The sequence below is a fragment of the Capsicum annuum genome, chromosome 3, assembly GCF_002878395.1.
Source record: "Capsicum annuum cultivar UCD-10X-F1 chromosome 3, UCD10Xv1.1, whole genome shotgun sequence".
NCBI lineage: Eukaryota > Viridiplantae > Streptophyta > Magnoliopsida > Solanales > Solanaceae > Capsicum > Capsicum annuum.
Genome location: NC_061113.1, coordinates 50,224,687 through 50,239,130, shown reverse-complemented (window position 1 = coordinate 50,239,130; position 14,444 = coordinate 50,224,687). Strand labels below are relative to the sequence as shown.

General features: G+C 36.6%; 1 protein-coding gene across 1 annotated transcript; it reads right to left on the bottom strand.

Moving 5' to 3' along the window:
* Window positions 1–247: 247 nt before the first annotated feature.
* Window positions 248–1,411, bottom strand: LOC107853237. The gene is made up of 3 exons (XM_047408290.1): window positions 1,355–1,411; window positions 1,169–1,225; window positions 248–1,027 (listed from the first exon to the last, which is right to left on the bottom strand). Exons 1-3 carry the CDS (start codon window positions 1,409–1,411, stop codon window positions 248–250), a joined length of 894 nt encoding a protein of 297 aa, XP_047264246.1.
* Between the last annotated feature and the right edge of the window lie 13,033 nt (window positions 1,412–14,444).

Here is a 14,444-nt window from a genome sequence, read left to right as displayed (position 1 = left end):
AGGGTTTTCAAAATGCATACACAACCATGAATTACAAAAACAAAAATTCATACAAGTCTAACTACGATTTGTTGTTCTTACAAGTGGTTCTCTTGTGACCGGGTCTCTTGCACAGTGAACACTTGTTCCTCCTCTTCGACTTGAAAGTCTTGCCTATGCCCTTAACGTGTTTCTTTTCTTCCTTCCGAGCTTGGTGGCCACGAGGTGGAATAATGTTCACATCTAGCAATTCTTGTGGCACGCGCCATTAGGACTTCAAAGGGACAACATTAATTGATTCTGAATATGCAAGGAGGTACTCTTCCACTTTATACATGGGCGAAGAGTAATCATAGACTCTCAAACCAAAATCTTCACCGTCCTTCAATCGTAAAGCGGCCATCGTGTGTTCGCATGGTATTTTGACCAGGTCAAACTTCTTGCAAGAACGCGACCTTTCCAGTAGGTCGACTTTGGCCATACAACTACTTCCGAACACAGTGAATTGCCTTTTGTCCCAGCTTACTTTATCCACATAGAAGGAGTCGCCCTCGCTTATATTGTCTCTTAAGATATTTTCGACGGCGGGCACAAATTTGTTATCCTTATATTTGAGGATGTAGGCACGCCTCTCCCTGAATATTTCACCAAACCTCTTGGTGATCGAATTGAATATGGATGCCATGGGGTACTCCCTTTCGGCAATCAACATAGCGTTCACTGACTCGGTAATATTTGTGGTCATCACGTTAAACCTATTGCTAGGGAAATATGCCCTGCTCCATTTCTCAAAACCAAGATCATGCTTGAGGAAAAAGGCTACCTCGGGACAGTAGTTCTTGAATTCCACAAAATGGTTGCTAAACTCCTCGAGATAATATACCTTTGCCGCATTGTAGAATAGATAGAGTTGTTCTTCGGAGTGGTGATTTACCTGGAGATTTTCATCCAGGTGCCTCGTGCAGTACTCGTGATGAGCATGATTGTATACCTTCGCGATGTCGTTGGCGATACTCTTATGCCTATCGGAGATAAAGCAAAATCTGGTCTATCGACCATAATAGACTTCAGCTTCTCAAAGAAAAACGTCCAAGACACATCGATCTTCTTGTCAACAATGCAAAAGGCAATGGGATAAATATGGTTCTCCGTATCCTATGCAACCACACTTAGCAGCACGCCCACGTACTTGCCGTATAAATGAGTGTTGTCGACCGCAATAACCTTTCTCATGTGGGCGAACCCTCTAATGCAAGGGCCCAATGATAAAAAGTAGTACATAAACCTACAATCGACCTTGTTCACCATGATGGAATAGGTAGTGCCAATATTAAGAGCATCGATCATGTACAAAAAAGCAAGCAGGCAGGAATACCTGTGCTTCGCTGTCCCTCGAACCATTTCCTTGGCAATCACACCCCCTACCCAACATTTCTAATAGCTTGGTTTACTTTTTAAGTTCTTAAAAACGATCCTCCAAATCTCGCTAGTATCCGGACCCTTTCCTTTGCGATACATGTTCACACAGAGCGACGCAATGACTTTAGATGAGATTTTTCTATGGCAGCAGGTGTCTTATTCGACGTCGCAACTGTGATTGCCGACGTATTTATAGATGACGAATCTGTCCGTGCATTCATACTTCTTCGCCCGCAACATCCACGCGCAGCTAGGACAAACACATTTACCCTGAGGAATTTGCTGCAGCTCTTCAACGTAGCATAATCAAAAGAATTTCTCACAGCTGCTACGTCCAACAACAGCTTCAGCTCCTTTTTGCTGCTAAATATTTGATTTACCTGAAAATTAGTTTCATCGGAGAAGGTGTGGTTGGTTTGTGCTCCCAATTCACACTCTTCTCCCTCTTCTTCGGAGAAAATTAGATTTTCCAATTCCATTAAACGATCTTCCGAATCCACTAGATGAGCATCCAAACTCTCATCTTCAAATGAATCATGTTCGTCGATTATCGGCTGTGGTGGAGGAATTATCGGCGACCCCGAAACGACATTTATCCTCAATAATGGCCTAGAACCATCGGCAGCGATATCCAACATGTATAACGATACATGCCAATCATTATTTATGAACGTGGAATGTATTTTACCTCTTCCATTCATTAGATAGCTAATCACAATGTTCTTTGGCTCGCATTATAATTCTCCGCTCTCAATTACGCTTTGAACTATGTCGTCGTACGATCCATTGCGACGCGGCGGGATGGGCACTGTCTCCTTTCTAGATGATTTTCACTTTCAATAGTTGGGACCCTCCTCTCACGCACCTATATAATTACCACCCACGACAACTACCTCAACTACTGCCATAATAGACCACACAAATCGATAATAGATCAAGATATAGGTCTATAGCTAGTCGATCATTGGTATGAATACGTTTGTACAAAGAAGCGAATCAATTGATTTTCGCTATAATCGCTTCCCTCCTAGCTCTCTGGAATGGAAAAATGTATGTGTAGCACTCTAAACTACTAAAATATATCTAATGACGAGGTATTGAACGGATTTGGAAAGCTTTTCGAGCTAGTAGAAATGGTGAAAAAAAAATTTTACATTTTTTTTTCAAAAAGGATGGTACAACAATGGAGGCAATGATGAAGAATGGAGATTTTCAGTTGTGATGAACAATTTTTTGTTGGAAAAGTGGCTGGAAAAATGGTCGGAATCAAAAATATTATTGGTGAAAAAGGAAGCTCCTATTGGTGGCTTCTTGGACAATTTTCTAAATTAAAATAGAAAATTGAAAAAATGGTGGAAATATAAAAAAAGGTGGAAAATATTAAATATTAAATATTAAATGGACGAGGTGAAGGACTAAAGTGTAAAGTTTAAAACTTATGTGATAGATTTGTATGTAAAAAGTGATGATGTCATAATAATGTAAACACCTAATTTTTTAAAACTTGTGTCTAAATATCAAAATAAATTTTCAAAGTATCTAAATCTCAAACTATCCCCAGTTACTAGAATCCTTATCCAATATTTATGCATGTAATCTGAATTTACCATTTACTATTACAGTAGCATATAATATGAGGAATGATGCGAGTCCTAATATTATGTCAATAGTATAGTGGAATTGGTTCCAACACATTACTTACCAGGTAAATTTTTGAATAATATAGGTGCTATATACCGAAGGAATTGGTGACAACTATGTACAAGTTGTGAAACACAATAAACATCAAAATAGCTTGGTGATACTCAAAGGGATCAAAATTATCTCGATGATACTCGAAAGGAGTGTAAGCAAAACGATTTGATTATTCTGGCATAACGTTTGAAGAGAGGAAAATGCACAGGTCATAAGCGAGGCTATAAATGCTGAAATTATGCACAAATCAAACCATGATTATGAAAATAGTGATACAATGGTGAAATCCCCAATTTTTGGACAAGCAATTTGTGTGAATTTGGGGATTAGGGCACATGATACAAAATCTCTAGTCATGAAAGAGAAAGAGTTGATGAATCTTATTCGATCACCTATTTTTCAATGACATTTTGGCTGCAGAATAGACAGTGATCCTCTTCTTATTTGATATAATGAGATTGCTCAAAATAGAACTCATAAAGCTATGAAGATGAATCCTATGAATATTAGTCCTTCTACTTTTACAACTTCGATTGGGTATATCCTGCTGTAATTTTTAAGAGAGAAGATTTTATGGAGAAAGTAGCTGAAAGATGTATGTATACTCTAATTGGCAAATTCACTCATGCTATGCTTAAAATGGACAATATTAGAAGAGAGTTTTTGCTACAAACTTAGCTAAAAGGTGGTGTGAAGCTGACATATTTTAATTCTAGACACTTGTGTATAGAGTTGGATAATGCCTATGATCATGCTACAATTTGGTCCAAAGGAAAAATATACTTACAGGGACAGTTAATGAAGATATAATTTTGGACTCCCATATTTCAACCAATTGATGAGACATCTTTTGTACCTGTTTGGGTTGTTTTACCTGAGCTCCCAGGGCATTTCTACTATTTTGAGGTGGTCAGCATTTTGTTAGAACAAATTGGAAAGGTGTTATTCTTTGATCTTGCTACTTTTATGAAGACCATAGGAAGTGAAGCAAAGGTAAAGATTCAGATTGACCTTACTAAACCTAGGCCTCAGAAGGTGTGGGAGAGATATGATGCTGATGAGCATGGAGAGGGCAAAGGGTAACCTATTTAGTATAAAGGGTTCCCAGAATACATCATTGCCTTAGCAAGGTGGTTTGTACAATCAAGAAAAATGATGATCACAATAAAATAATGATAGATGGAGGAGGAGAAATGGCACATGATACCAGCGAGACTCATATTCAAAATGAAGAATAGGAAAACAAACTTGAGGAAGAAAACATACCGGGCACCGGTCAACAATGGCATAACCAGAGAAAAAAACCAAGGAGATATATTCCTCCTCAACCTCAACAACAACAAATTTAAAGACCTAAGTCCCGTTAAGATGTTTCAAGTTCAACAAACAGCATCTCCATTTCAACAAGTGATGAGTCAAGTTTATCACATATTCAGACCCAAACTATATCTCAGGACACTTAGACTATAATAGATGAAGGCAATTTATTGAATCAACACACAACTGTCATTCGTATGGTAGAGGAAGTAATAAAAAAGAGTGAGGTGCAACAGAAGGATGAGGTCCTAGTTGAAATAGTCATAGAAAGGAATAAGGTTGTTAATCAATCTGGCCAGACACGTGCTGATATTTATACAGTTCGAATTAGATCCATTTCTATTGATACTAATAGGATTGTAGTCAATATGGAGGATGTATTTGCAATGTCAGGGCCTACTCATACTAGTACAAATGGACAAGTTATCCAATCACAATGGCAAAAAGTTTATATGGAGAAAATTCAAACTAGTGATGTAGAGGATACTACACAACCATGTCACACTATGAAGCCAAATCTGTTTATCAACAAGTTTATTTCGGACTTAGTAAAATAGGAGAGATAATGTTAAAAGGAGAAAGGAAAAGGAAGTACACAATAAACAATTGTACGATAAATTTATTTTGCTTCATGAAAAGGACAATACTTGCCCTTTGCGGGATAAGGAACAATATTGAATCTTTTAAGATGCATATGCCTGACCTTACTGATGATTATAGAGTGGTTCACTCTGAGGAGAAAAACATGCCTAAGGAGGAGAAATATGATACCTAAGAAAAATTGGAGCATCAGGTGTTTGAGAAGGCTCAAAGTATTACTGATCTACATAAGGATGTTAAAAGATGACAGAGTAAAATGATCTATGTCGCAGGGTAAGAGAGAGAAATATAAGAATAGTAAAAAGGCTACCACTAGTATTCTGCTAGCACTACCAGGTCCAAGACCAAGTCTCAAGCTAAACACCATCATGATTAATACTTCTTGTTGAAGTGCTAGCATTATTAATACACAGGGCGTATTGCATAGGCTCCAACACCTTAAGAAGATTCTTTAATTGTCCATGTAGCCATTCTAGAACCATTTGCTGATAGCTCTTAGTTTTTCTTTTTTCAATCTTAACTTCACATGGATCAGGCAGCATGTAATAATAATGGCAAGATCTGGTTTTTTTTTTTATTCACGTAGTTGAATATAAAATTCTTTACAAAGATGATTAGAAACTAGCTTATGAAGTTAAACATGTTTCACTTCCTAAGGTATTATAATTTACCTTTGTATATGCTAAGAGTCAAGAGAAAATAAGAAGACCACTCTAGCATAGATTCTTACACTATTCTAATTGTGCTCAACCTTGGTGTGTTCTTGTAGGCTTCAATTTTATAACTGATATAGAAGAAAATCTTGTGTCAACCATACTATATGAATAAGTGTATTGAGTTCATTGCAGTAATAGAAGCGTGCAGTCTAACTAATCTTTGATTTCAAGGTAAAAATTATACATGGTGCAATAATAGAGCTAGTATAACTAGAAATTAGAAGAGGCTTGATAGGGCATTTGTGAATGATATGTGTCTTGATAAAAAACTTACTTCTACAATTACTCATTTATCCTCAGCATGATCTGATCATTGCCCTTTATTGATAGATATTTATGAAAGAGTTTGCAATCCAACGAAATATTTTAAATTTCAATATTGTTGGGTAGATCATAGTACCTTTATGGACACTATCAAGGAATATTGGGCTCAACCTGTGGAATGTGATCCCATGTGGATATTTCATCAGAAATTTTAGAGGGTATCTCACGCTTTGAGTGTATTGTCCTGAAAAGAAATGGAGTCTATGCTGTAGTTATAGAATATAAAGAGAATGTCTGGATGGCTGAGGCTGACATTATTTAATAATACAGAGGCTAAAAGAGCTAAGCTCAACTATAATATAGCTTAAAATATCAAATGTTGAAAGGTAGAACAGTCTACTCTCTAGAAAAAAAAATCAATTATGGTGGTTTAAAGAGGGAGATTCAAACACCAAATATTTTCATGGCTTAATCATAGGAAGAAGACTTCTTATTCATTACATTACTGATGAGCATGGCAATATATTCAAGGGGATGAAAATATTGCACATGTTGCCTGTGCATATTTTGAAATGATTTTTATAGGAGAGCTAAGAAGATTTATAAAGAAATGCAAGATTCTTTTCCCAAAATGGTTATTGAGGAACATAACCACCTCCTCAAGGTCTTACCTTCTATGGAAGAACTGCATCAAGCAGTATAGCCTTAATGGTATGAGTGGAAATTTTTGACAAGCTTGTTGGCCCATTAGGATTTGCTACAAGTGGTACACTATTTCTTCTTTGGCAATATTATCTCTAGGTGCTTTTTTCATGCTTGACGTATTTTATTACCAAGAGTACCTAATCCCAACAATCTATCTGAATATAGACCTCTTAGCCTCGATAACTTTACAAACAAACTTATCTCAAAATTGATTTATAGCATATTGGCCCCTATTCTGTCCATTTTGATTTTTGATAATCACTTACGCTTTATTAAAGAGAGAATTATATCTAAAAACATAATACTTGACCAAGAGATTATACATGGGATTAAGAAGCCTATTGTGGGAGATAATGTAGTTATCAAACTAGACATGGCTAAGGCATATGATAGGGTGTCAAGGTCTTAAACTTGACTAGTGATGAGAAGAATGGTCTTTGATGAAGTGATAATTGACATGGTGTGGAGGATTATGCCAAATAATTGGCCTTTAGTAAATGTGAATGGAGGTAGACATGGCTTTTTCAAATTTACAAAGAGGTTGAAATAGGGTGTGTCATTCTCAACTGCCTTATTCATTATTGGTGGTGAGGTTTTGTCAAGACTATTGAATAACCTGTATCAACACTATCTATATAAGTGTTTCAATATGGAGAAGGAAGGACCTCAAGTTAATCACTTGAGTTTTGCAGATGATGTTATAGTGTTGTCTTCCATATCCAAGCATTCTCTATAACTCATTATGAAAATATTGCATAAGTATGAGACTTGTTCAGTTCAATTAAGCAATAGAGACAAGAATCACTTTATGTTACCTGAGCAAATAGCTGTTGATGTTATTGCCAGGGTGAACTTATAGGTTTTACCAAGAAGGAAAGCCCAATAGTTATCTTGGTTGTCCATTTTATATCAAATGTAGGAGGGTGAGTTACTTTTCTAATATGATCTCTAAAGTACTTAACAAATATAGAGGCTGGTAGATTAAACTACTCAGTTATGGAGGTAGGATCACTCTTATTAGGCCTGTGTTCTAGTCCCTTCATATACATATACTTCCAATTATCTCTCCTACCAAAACTACTCTCAAGCAGATTAAAAGCATCACTATTGATTTCTTTTAGGGGTTGGATAAAGAGAAGATGAAATACTACTAGGCTTGTTGGACACACATAGATTCCCATATGCTGAAAGGGGTGTTGGAGTAAGGTATCTAGAAGATATTTGTTTGGCTATTAGAATACAAGCAATGGTGGAACTTTAGAACAAGAAAGTCTTTAGTGAGTGAATTCCTGAGGGAAAAGTACTGCCAAAGATTTAAACTTGTGATCAAGAAGTAGGCAACATGTAACTCTCTGGTGTGTAAATATAAGATTGCTGAACTAGGTGGAAGCTGAAAAACAAATTTAGCAGAGAATTAATTCTGACACTTGCAATTTTGGTGGGATAATTGGATGGGTATATGTGCTTTGGCTAATCGTAGACATTTTAAGTCTAATCCTGGTAATATTACAGTAAAAAAATTCCTATTAAAGGGTAGGCGGAATGCAGTTATGGTGAGAAAGCATTCTCCTCCTTCCATGGTATTTATGGTTCTTTTTACACCTCTAAAACACCAAGCTACTATACATGATCAACCTATTTGAAAACTTAATTCTAATGGGTTTTTACTTTCTCCTTTGCTTGGGACCCTGTGAGAAAGAAAAGGAACAATACTCTCAGCAATATAGAGCTCTGGAATAGATGTATTCCATTTAAATTTTCATTTATATTCTGAAGAATCCTCAAAAACAAGCTTTCTACAATGATAAAGTCACAACCTTTGGTCAGAACCTGTTTTATTAGTTGTTGTAATGCTCCTCGTATGGACACAAATGATCATATATTTGTGTCAAGCCCTCTAGCCAATTCTGTTTAGCAACGATTCTCTAATAATGTGGATACCACTGTCTACGCTATTGATAAAATAATGGTACATCAAGTCTCACAATAAGGTACATAAACCCCTGTTACAAGTAATCCCTGTATTTTTATGCTAGAACTTGTGGAAGAACAGGTGTTCTGTCAAGTATGGAGGTAATAAATCTATTCGTACTTGATTAGTTAGGAGGGACATTCACGTGTTACTCTCAACTGTATTCCCATACATTACTTGGTCAAAAAACTAGAGTGGTTTGATCTAACAAATTGAGAAGTATCATTTTGAAGTGATAGTAACACAGGTTTACTAGATTAAACCTATTACATTCCTGGTAATAATAAAAAATGGCAGTGCTTTAACTAATCCTTGGAAAATAAGGGCAGGAGGTATTCTAAGAGATTGAAGGGGCAATTTGATGTATGCATTTGCAGCTTCCTTGGGAAGTGGTACCGATAAGTAGGTTGAACTACATGCAACTATTATAGAAATCACTTAGTGTACTCAGCATGGACATTCAAGGGTGATATTGGAGATGGATTCTGAGTTACTAGTCAAATGGTTTATTGCTGATATTCAATCGCCTTAGAGAATTCATCTGTATGTTGTAGACCTACAGGACTTAGTACTAATATTGGAGTCCTTCCACTACCTGCACGTGTATTATACAAACACAATCAAGTATCCACTAAACAACATTACGACTCTATTCAACAATTTCCTATTGAAGATAAAGGCAATTTCAAAATGGATAAATTAGGGATGGCTAACTTTAGAAGCAGGAAAAGGAGAATGATCAGGATACCACCATAATTAAGAGAGTATCAGTAGAAATATCAATTCTTATTTACTTGTATCTCTAATATACCTAGTAGTAATAGGCTTTATTTTGTATTGGATGGAGTTGATGTTTCCTTAAGTAGGATCATTGACTCTAGTACAACCTTTTGTTTTGGAGATAAGGCTTATTTCCCCCTCCTTGTACTCATTCTTTTCTTGATTAATAAATTCCAACTTTTAATTTAAAATACATAATTGGTTCACTCAAAGAACCAATAGCAGTTAGCATCATCATCAATATCATTCTCATGATCTCAATATCATCAACACATCTCCATACCATAACAATATTCATCATCAATATCAATGTAAATTCAAATGCAGGATGCAGTTAATAAATATAAATAATGCTCAAAAGATTATCACAAATACCTAATTCAACTCAAATGCAAGTAACAATGATATAAACATAACTTTCAATTAAAAAAAAAGAGTAAATGCAGTCAAAAGTCAACAAGTTCATTATTTCAAGTAAACAATAAATATCCACGAACACATAAAATCACAAGTATTCTGATGACTAATTCATCACTAATCAAATGTGTATTTTCAAACCCAATTATCAATCACAAATATGTACGAAGACCAAATTATTTAAATAACCATTTTAGAAGTGCACATGTAATGACCCACCAGGTCATTTCCTTGATTTGCATACATATCCAGCATTTTGAGCCTTCCTAAAGCAGTTATAGGTCATTTATGATTTGCCTAAAATGTCGGTTTGGTGATCGAATAGTTCGTTTGGATTTTAAGCTCATTTTTTTGTTTTAGAGCTTTTGTTGGTTAGGATTCGGTCTTAACCCAAAAATCCTAGTAGATGACTTTGCATGCAAATTCTGACTGCGCCAGCAGTTTTTAAATATCGATTTTAGGCTAGGTAGACCTTTGTTTTTATCTTGAAACACCCGGGTTTATTTTGACCTATTGGTCAAAGAGTTTGGAAATTGGAAATATGGGTGTGGATACCACATTTCATCAAAATAACCTCAGATAGAAAATCCAATTGCGCCATTGAGTCCAGAACATTCAACTCAATATGGTTACATAGTTATTTTACATATATGGTATTCCGAATGAATCCTGAGGCCTTGGCGGAGACTTAGAAGAATTCCAAGTCTTCAGCAATCAACTGGTACCATAGCTATTGCCATCTTTGGGGCGCGATTGCGACTTTTTGTGCAACCTCAAGATGTGATAATCGCACAACTGTCATGTTACGATAGCGACATCTGATGGCTTGGATTGGGTATAAAAGGACCCCTCTTGCCCGATTTTTCTTATTCTTCACCTATTTCTTGAGAGCCAAAACCTTAAAAGAGAGGCAAAGCAAAGCTTGGGATTAAGCTTGTAGATGATTTGGGGGAGCTTGGTTGCCCATTATTCGATGATATTCCTTTGAATTCATGTTAAGTATCCTTTAATTTCTTGATAAATTCTTAAAATTTAGGTCTTTAAATTCCTGAACATTGATGGTTGATTTGAGACCAAATTTGTGCTCCGTTTATGCTTCACTTTTGAGCACAAATTTCATGTACTTCAAGAGACCTCGTGACGGGTTCAATTTTGAATTCCATTAGCAAAACCTGAAGGCCCATTCTTGACCCAAAATTCAACTCGACCCTTAATGTAGCAATATGGGTCTCGTTTGACTCCTAATGATGCATAGATTACGATTTTGATAGCATGGTAGAATTTTGAGATCACTGAGTAAAGATGGATGTTTTATGGATGATTTAAGAATTTACAGTTTGTCTTTGAGGTAGGATTTTGTCTACTCTTCTTCACAAGGTTAGGTGTTATATATAATGCATATGAATGTGAATTTTAAGATTGCTTATGGGTAGATGTAATACCCCGCATGTTTCTAAGCTAGGAAGTGAATAAGTATTCCTACGTATGAAATCTCCTATCCTATGATTCATACTTGAGTACATAATTTACAATGAATATCCTAGTGATAGGATAGCTTATGGTGCATTAAGTGTGTTCATATGGGTCACTTAAGGTAATACAAGCTAAGAGTTTTTGATTCCATCAAGTTTTAATGTTCAATTTTTCAAGGGTCATCTTTGAACGAGTATAACTCAATGTTAATGTGGTATTTTGGCTGATTTAGACCCACCAAATTGTAGAGAATCAAATTAGCTTTTCAACGATACCAATTTTGCCTTAATCCAATACCCGAGCGAAAAGTTATGCCCATTATCGTAAGAGACAGTAAGCATAGGCGATTGGTTAGGCGCCGCCCAACCCAAGCGTAGGCGATTGGTTAGGCACCGCCCAACCTAGCTTAGGCAATCACTTGGACGCCGCCTAAGTCAGTTCCAGGTGCTAAAAACACTCCGTTTTGAGTTATTTTAAGGGTAATTAAGTCTTTTAACACTCCTTACACGTCCCTAAACTTAACCCTACAAAATATATAGCTTCTAAACATATTACAACCCTATTATCATCTCAAAGCTCATCATCCAAGAGCACTAAAAGATAAAAACAACTAGGGTTGCGTAACTAAGCTTGAAGATCCAATTTCAAGGAAATTCCTCTATCAATCATCAAGAATCTTCCTTCTAAGGTATGCGTGAGTTGATTTATGGATCCTTTTCATCCATAAAGCTCAAAAACCCTCTTTTTCATTATAAAGTATGAATTCTATATTGTTATGTGTTGATGATCATGTTGTTGATATTGGGTGATTCCCAAGATGGAATCTTTATATGTTTTTTTTTGAATTTCATGATATCATATGAGTTGGAAACATGTAAATTGGGTTGTTCATGATGTATAATTTGATGATTTCACCTATGATTAAGATGTGCATGTAATGTGTTTGATAAAATGCCTAAGAAATAAAAAATCATGCAATATAGCTAAATTGTGACTAAGTGAAGGATTCATCATATGCCCTTACGTTCCAATGACTTCTATGTTGATAATGTGCCTTGTAAATGTTGTTGGAATACTTACGAACCATTGTTATGAGACTATGCTATGTTTACTTGCAAATCCTACTTATGAACAAGATGTATGCTAACCATGCAATCCACATAAACTTCCATGCTATTGGTATGTGTTGCCAATATGATTATGCAATGAACATGATGTTAAGATTGTGCAAGTACTTCCATGTGATATGAAATCCTTTCCATGCAATACATTGTTGATAACCATGCTTAGAATGAGATCCCTACTTATGATATTATAAATTATGGACTCTACTCTTATGATCAAGTCTGTTATGTGTGTCAGTTTCCTTCCATCGAGTGCTGGGGGTACTTGTACCCGAAAACTATAGTTGTGTGCCTAGATCCATGTCATGTTTCATGATATCCGAACTCAAGCTATGATTTCATAGACTTAGGAAAACCTCATGAGCTTAGTCAGTTGTCAGATATCAGTAACATTTTGCCCGTCAACGGAATTCAATAAGATTAAGTCATACACAGTCAGTTATTCATGTCCAGTCTCTCCAGATGGGAGTAGAGATTAGCACCGAGTGAATCCAAGGATGGGAACTCACCCGCCAGTTCAGGGTGTGATTCTTAGTAGTCATCCTTGTGTTCCAGAACTACGTAGCCAGCGTAGGTTGAGACATCTTAACCCGTCAGGTTAGGGTTGATGAGGTGGATTAACTCGTCAGTTTAGGGTTCCCACCGTTCTTATTAAGTACCCGCCAGATAAAGGTCACTCATAGGTTGTCCTTACTCGTGGGACAGTATTGACACCCCTCCAGTCGGGGAAGAGATTGGACCCCAGCTTAGCTATAACAGCATACATGGGGCATGTCGATTAAACACTACTTCCCACAGTTTCAGTATCAGTCTCAGTAAAAGAACTTAGGGCGTTCTTCAGATTTCAGTGTATACAGGACTGTCAGATACAGTCGTCCATGTTATCAGTTTTAGTATCAGTCATGACAGTTATCAGTAAACCATGTATTAGCTTACAGGTCATGCTATCATGTATTCACGGTCCCAGTTTCTATATATGTGTGTTTGCACTCCCACGTTCATATTAGTCAGTCAGTGTTGTTCATGCATGAAACCCTTTATGTTCAGTCTACCTTCCTCGTATACTCAGTACTCCAGTTGTACTGATGCAATTGAACTATGGTGCTTTCTTTTCATGTTACACCATAGGTTCTGAGGCACAAGCTCCAGCCTAGCAGTAGCGGTAGCATTCCAGTCGCAGAGACCAGTGAGTCCTCATTGATTCGAGGAAAGCATGCTTTGATTCATTTATTTATTTCTTCAGTTCAGTTTTATAGAGTTAGTTGGAGACATGTTCCTTCAAATCCTTATTCAGATAGTTTAGAGGCTTTCAGATTTATGTTCAGATTGAGTTGTTTTGGGTATTTTCACCCATATGATTGTATTCAGTTGAACCTTATGGCCTTACAGTTCTATGTATTCCGCATTATTATATCATGATTTGCAGTATACAGGTACAGATATCAGTCATGGGTTAGCTTGTGGTCCCTCAGGGTTATGATCACTGTGTAGCATTTTAGTTCAGTGAATCAGGGTGTTACAAACTTGATATCAGAGCCTAAGGTTTAATAGAGTCCTAGGAAGTCTAAAAGCTGCATCTAATAGAATCTTGTACATGGGTGTGTTGTGTGCCACATTTATGTGTGGGAGGCTATAAGATGTTTTAGGAAAAGTTCCCTTTCTTCATTATTCATGTCATTCTAGTAAGCATAATCACAAGTTAAACTCTCAGTCTAATCCATTCTTCTCTTATTCCAGACCATGGCCCCAAAGAGAAGAAACCAGCCAGCTCCTCAGCCCGAAGATCCTTTAGGCGAACATGTTTCCCATGTGGAGTTTAGAGCCGCATTTAACATACTTGCTCAGTCCATGGCTGCACAGAATGAACGGCCACCATTCATTCCGGCCAATCCATAGGCCAATCCCAAAGCAGTTAGGGTTTGGGACCTCACTCGAATGAACCCTCCATCTTTCCATGGGTCTAAGTCTGATGAGGACCCTCAT

Excerpts from the sequence above, each read along its gene's own strand:
- LOC107853237 (XM_047408290.1), bottom strand. The coding sequence starts at position 1,411 with ATGTTGGGTAGGGGGTGTGATTGCCAAGGAAATGGTTCGAGGGACAGC. Across the intron at positions 1,226-1,354 it reads CGAGGGACAGCGAAGCACAG|AGGGTTCGCCCACATGAGAA; the intron begins GTATTCCTGCCT and ends CCCTTGCATTAG. Across the intron at positions 1,028-1,168 it reads AACACTCATTTATACGGCAA|ACCAGATTTTGCTTTATCTC; the intron begins GTACGTGGGCGT and ends TATGGTCGATAG.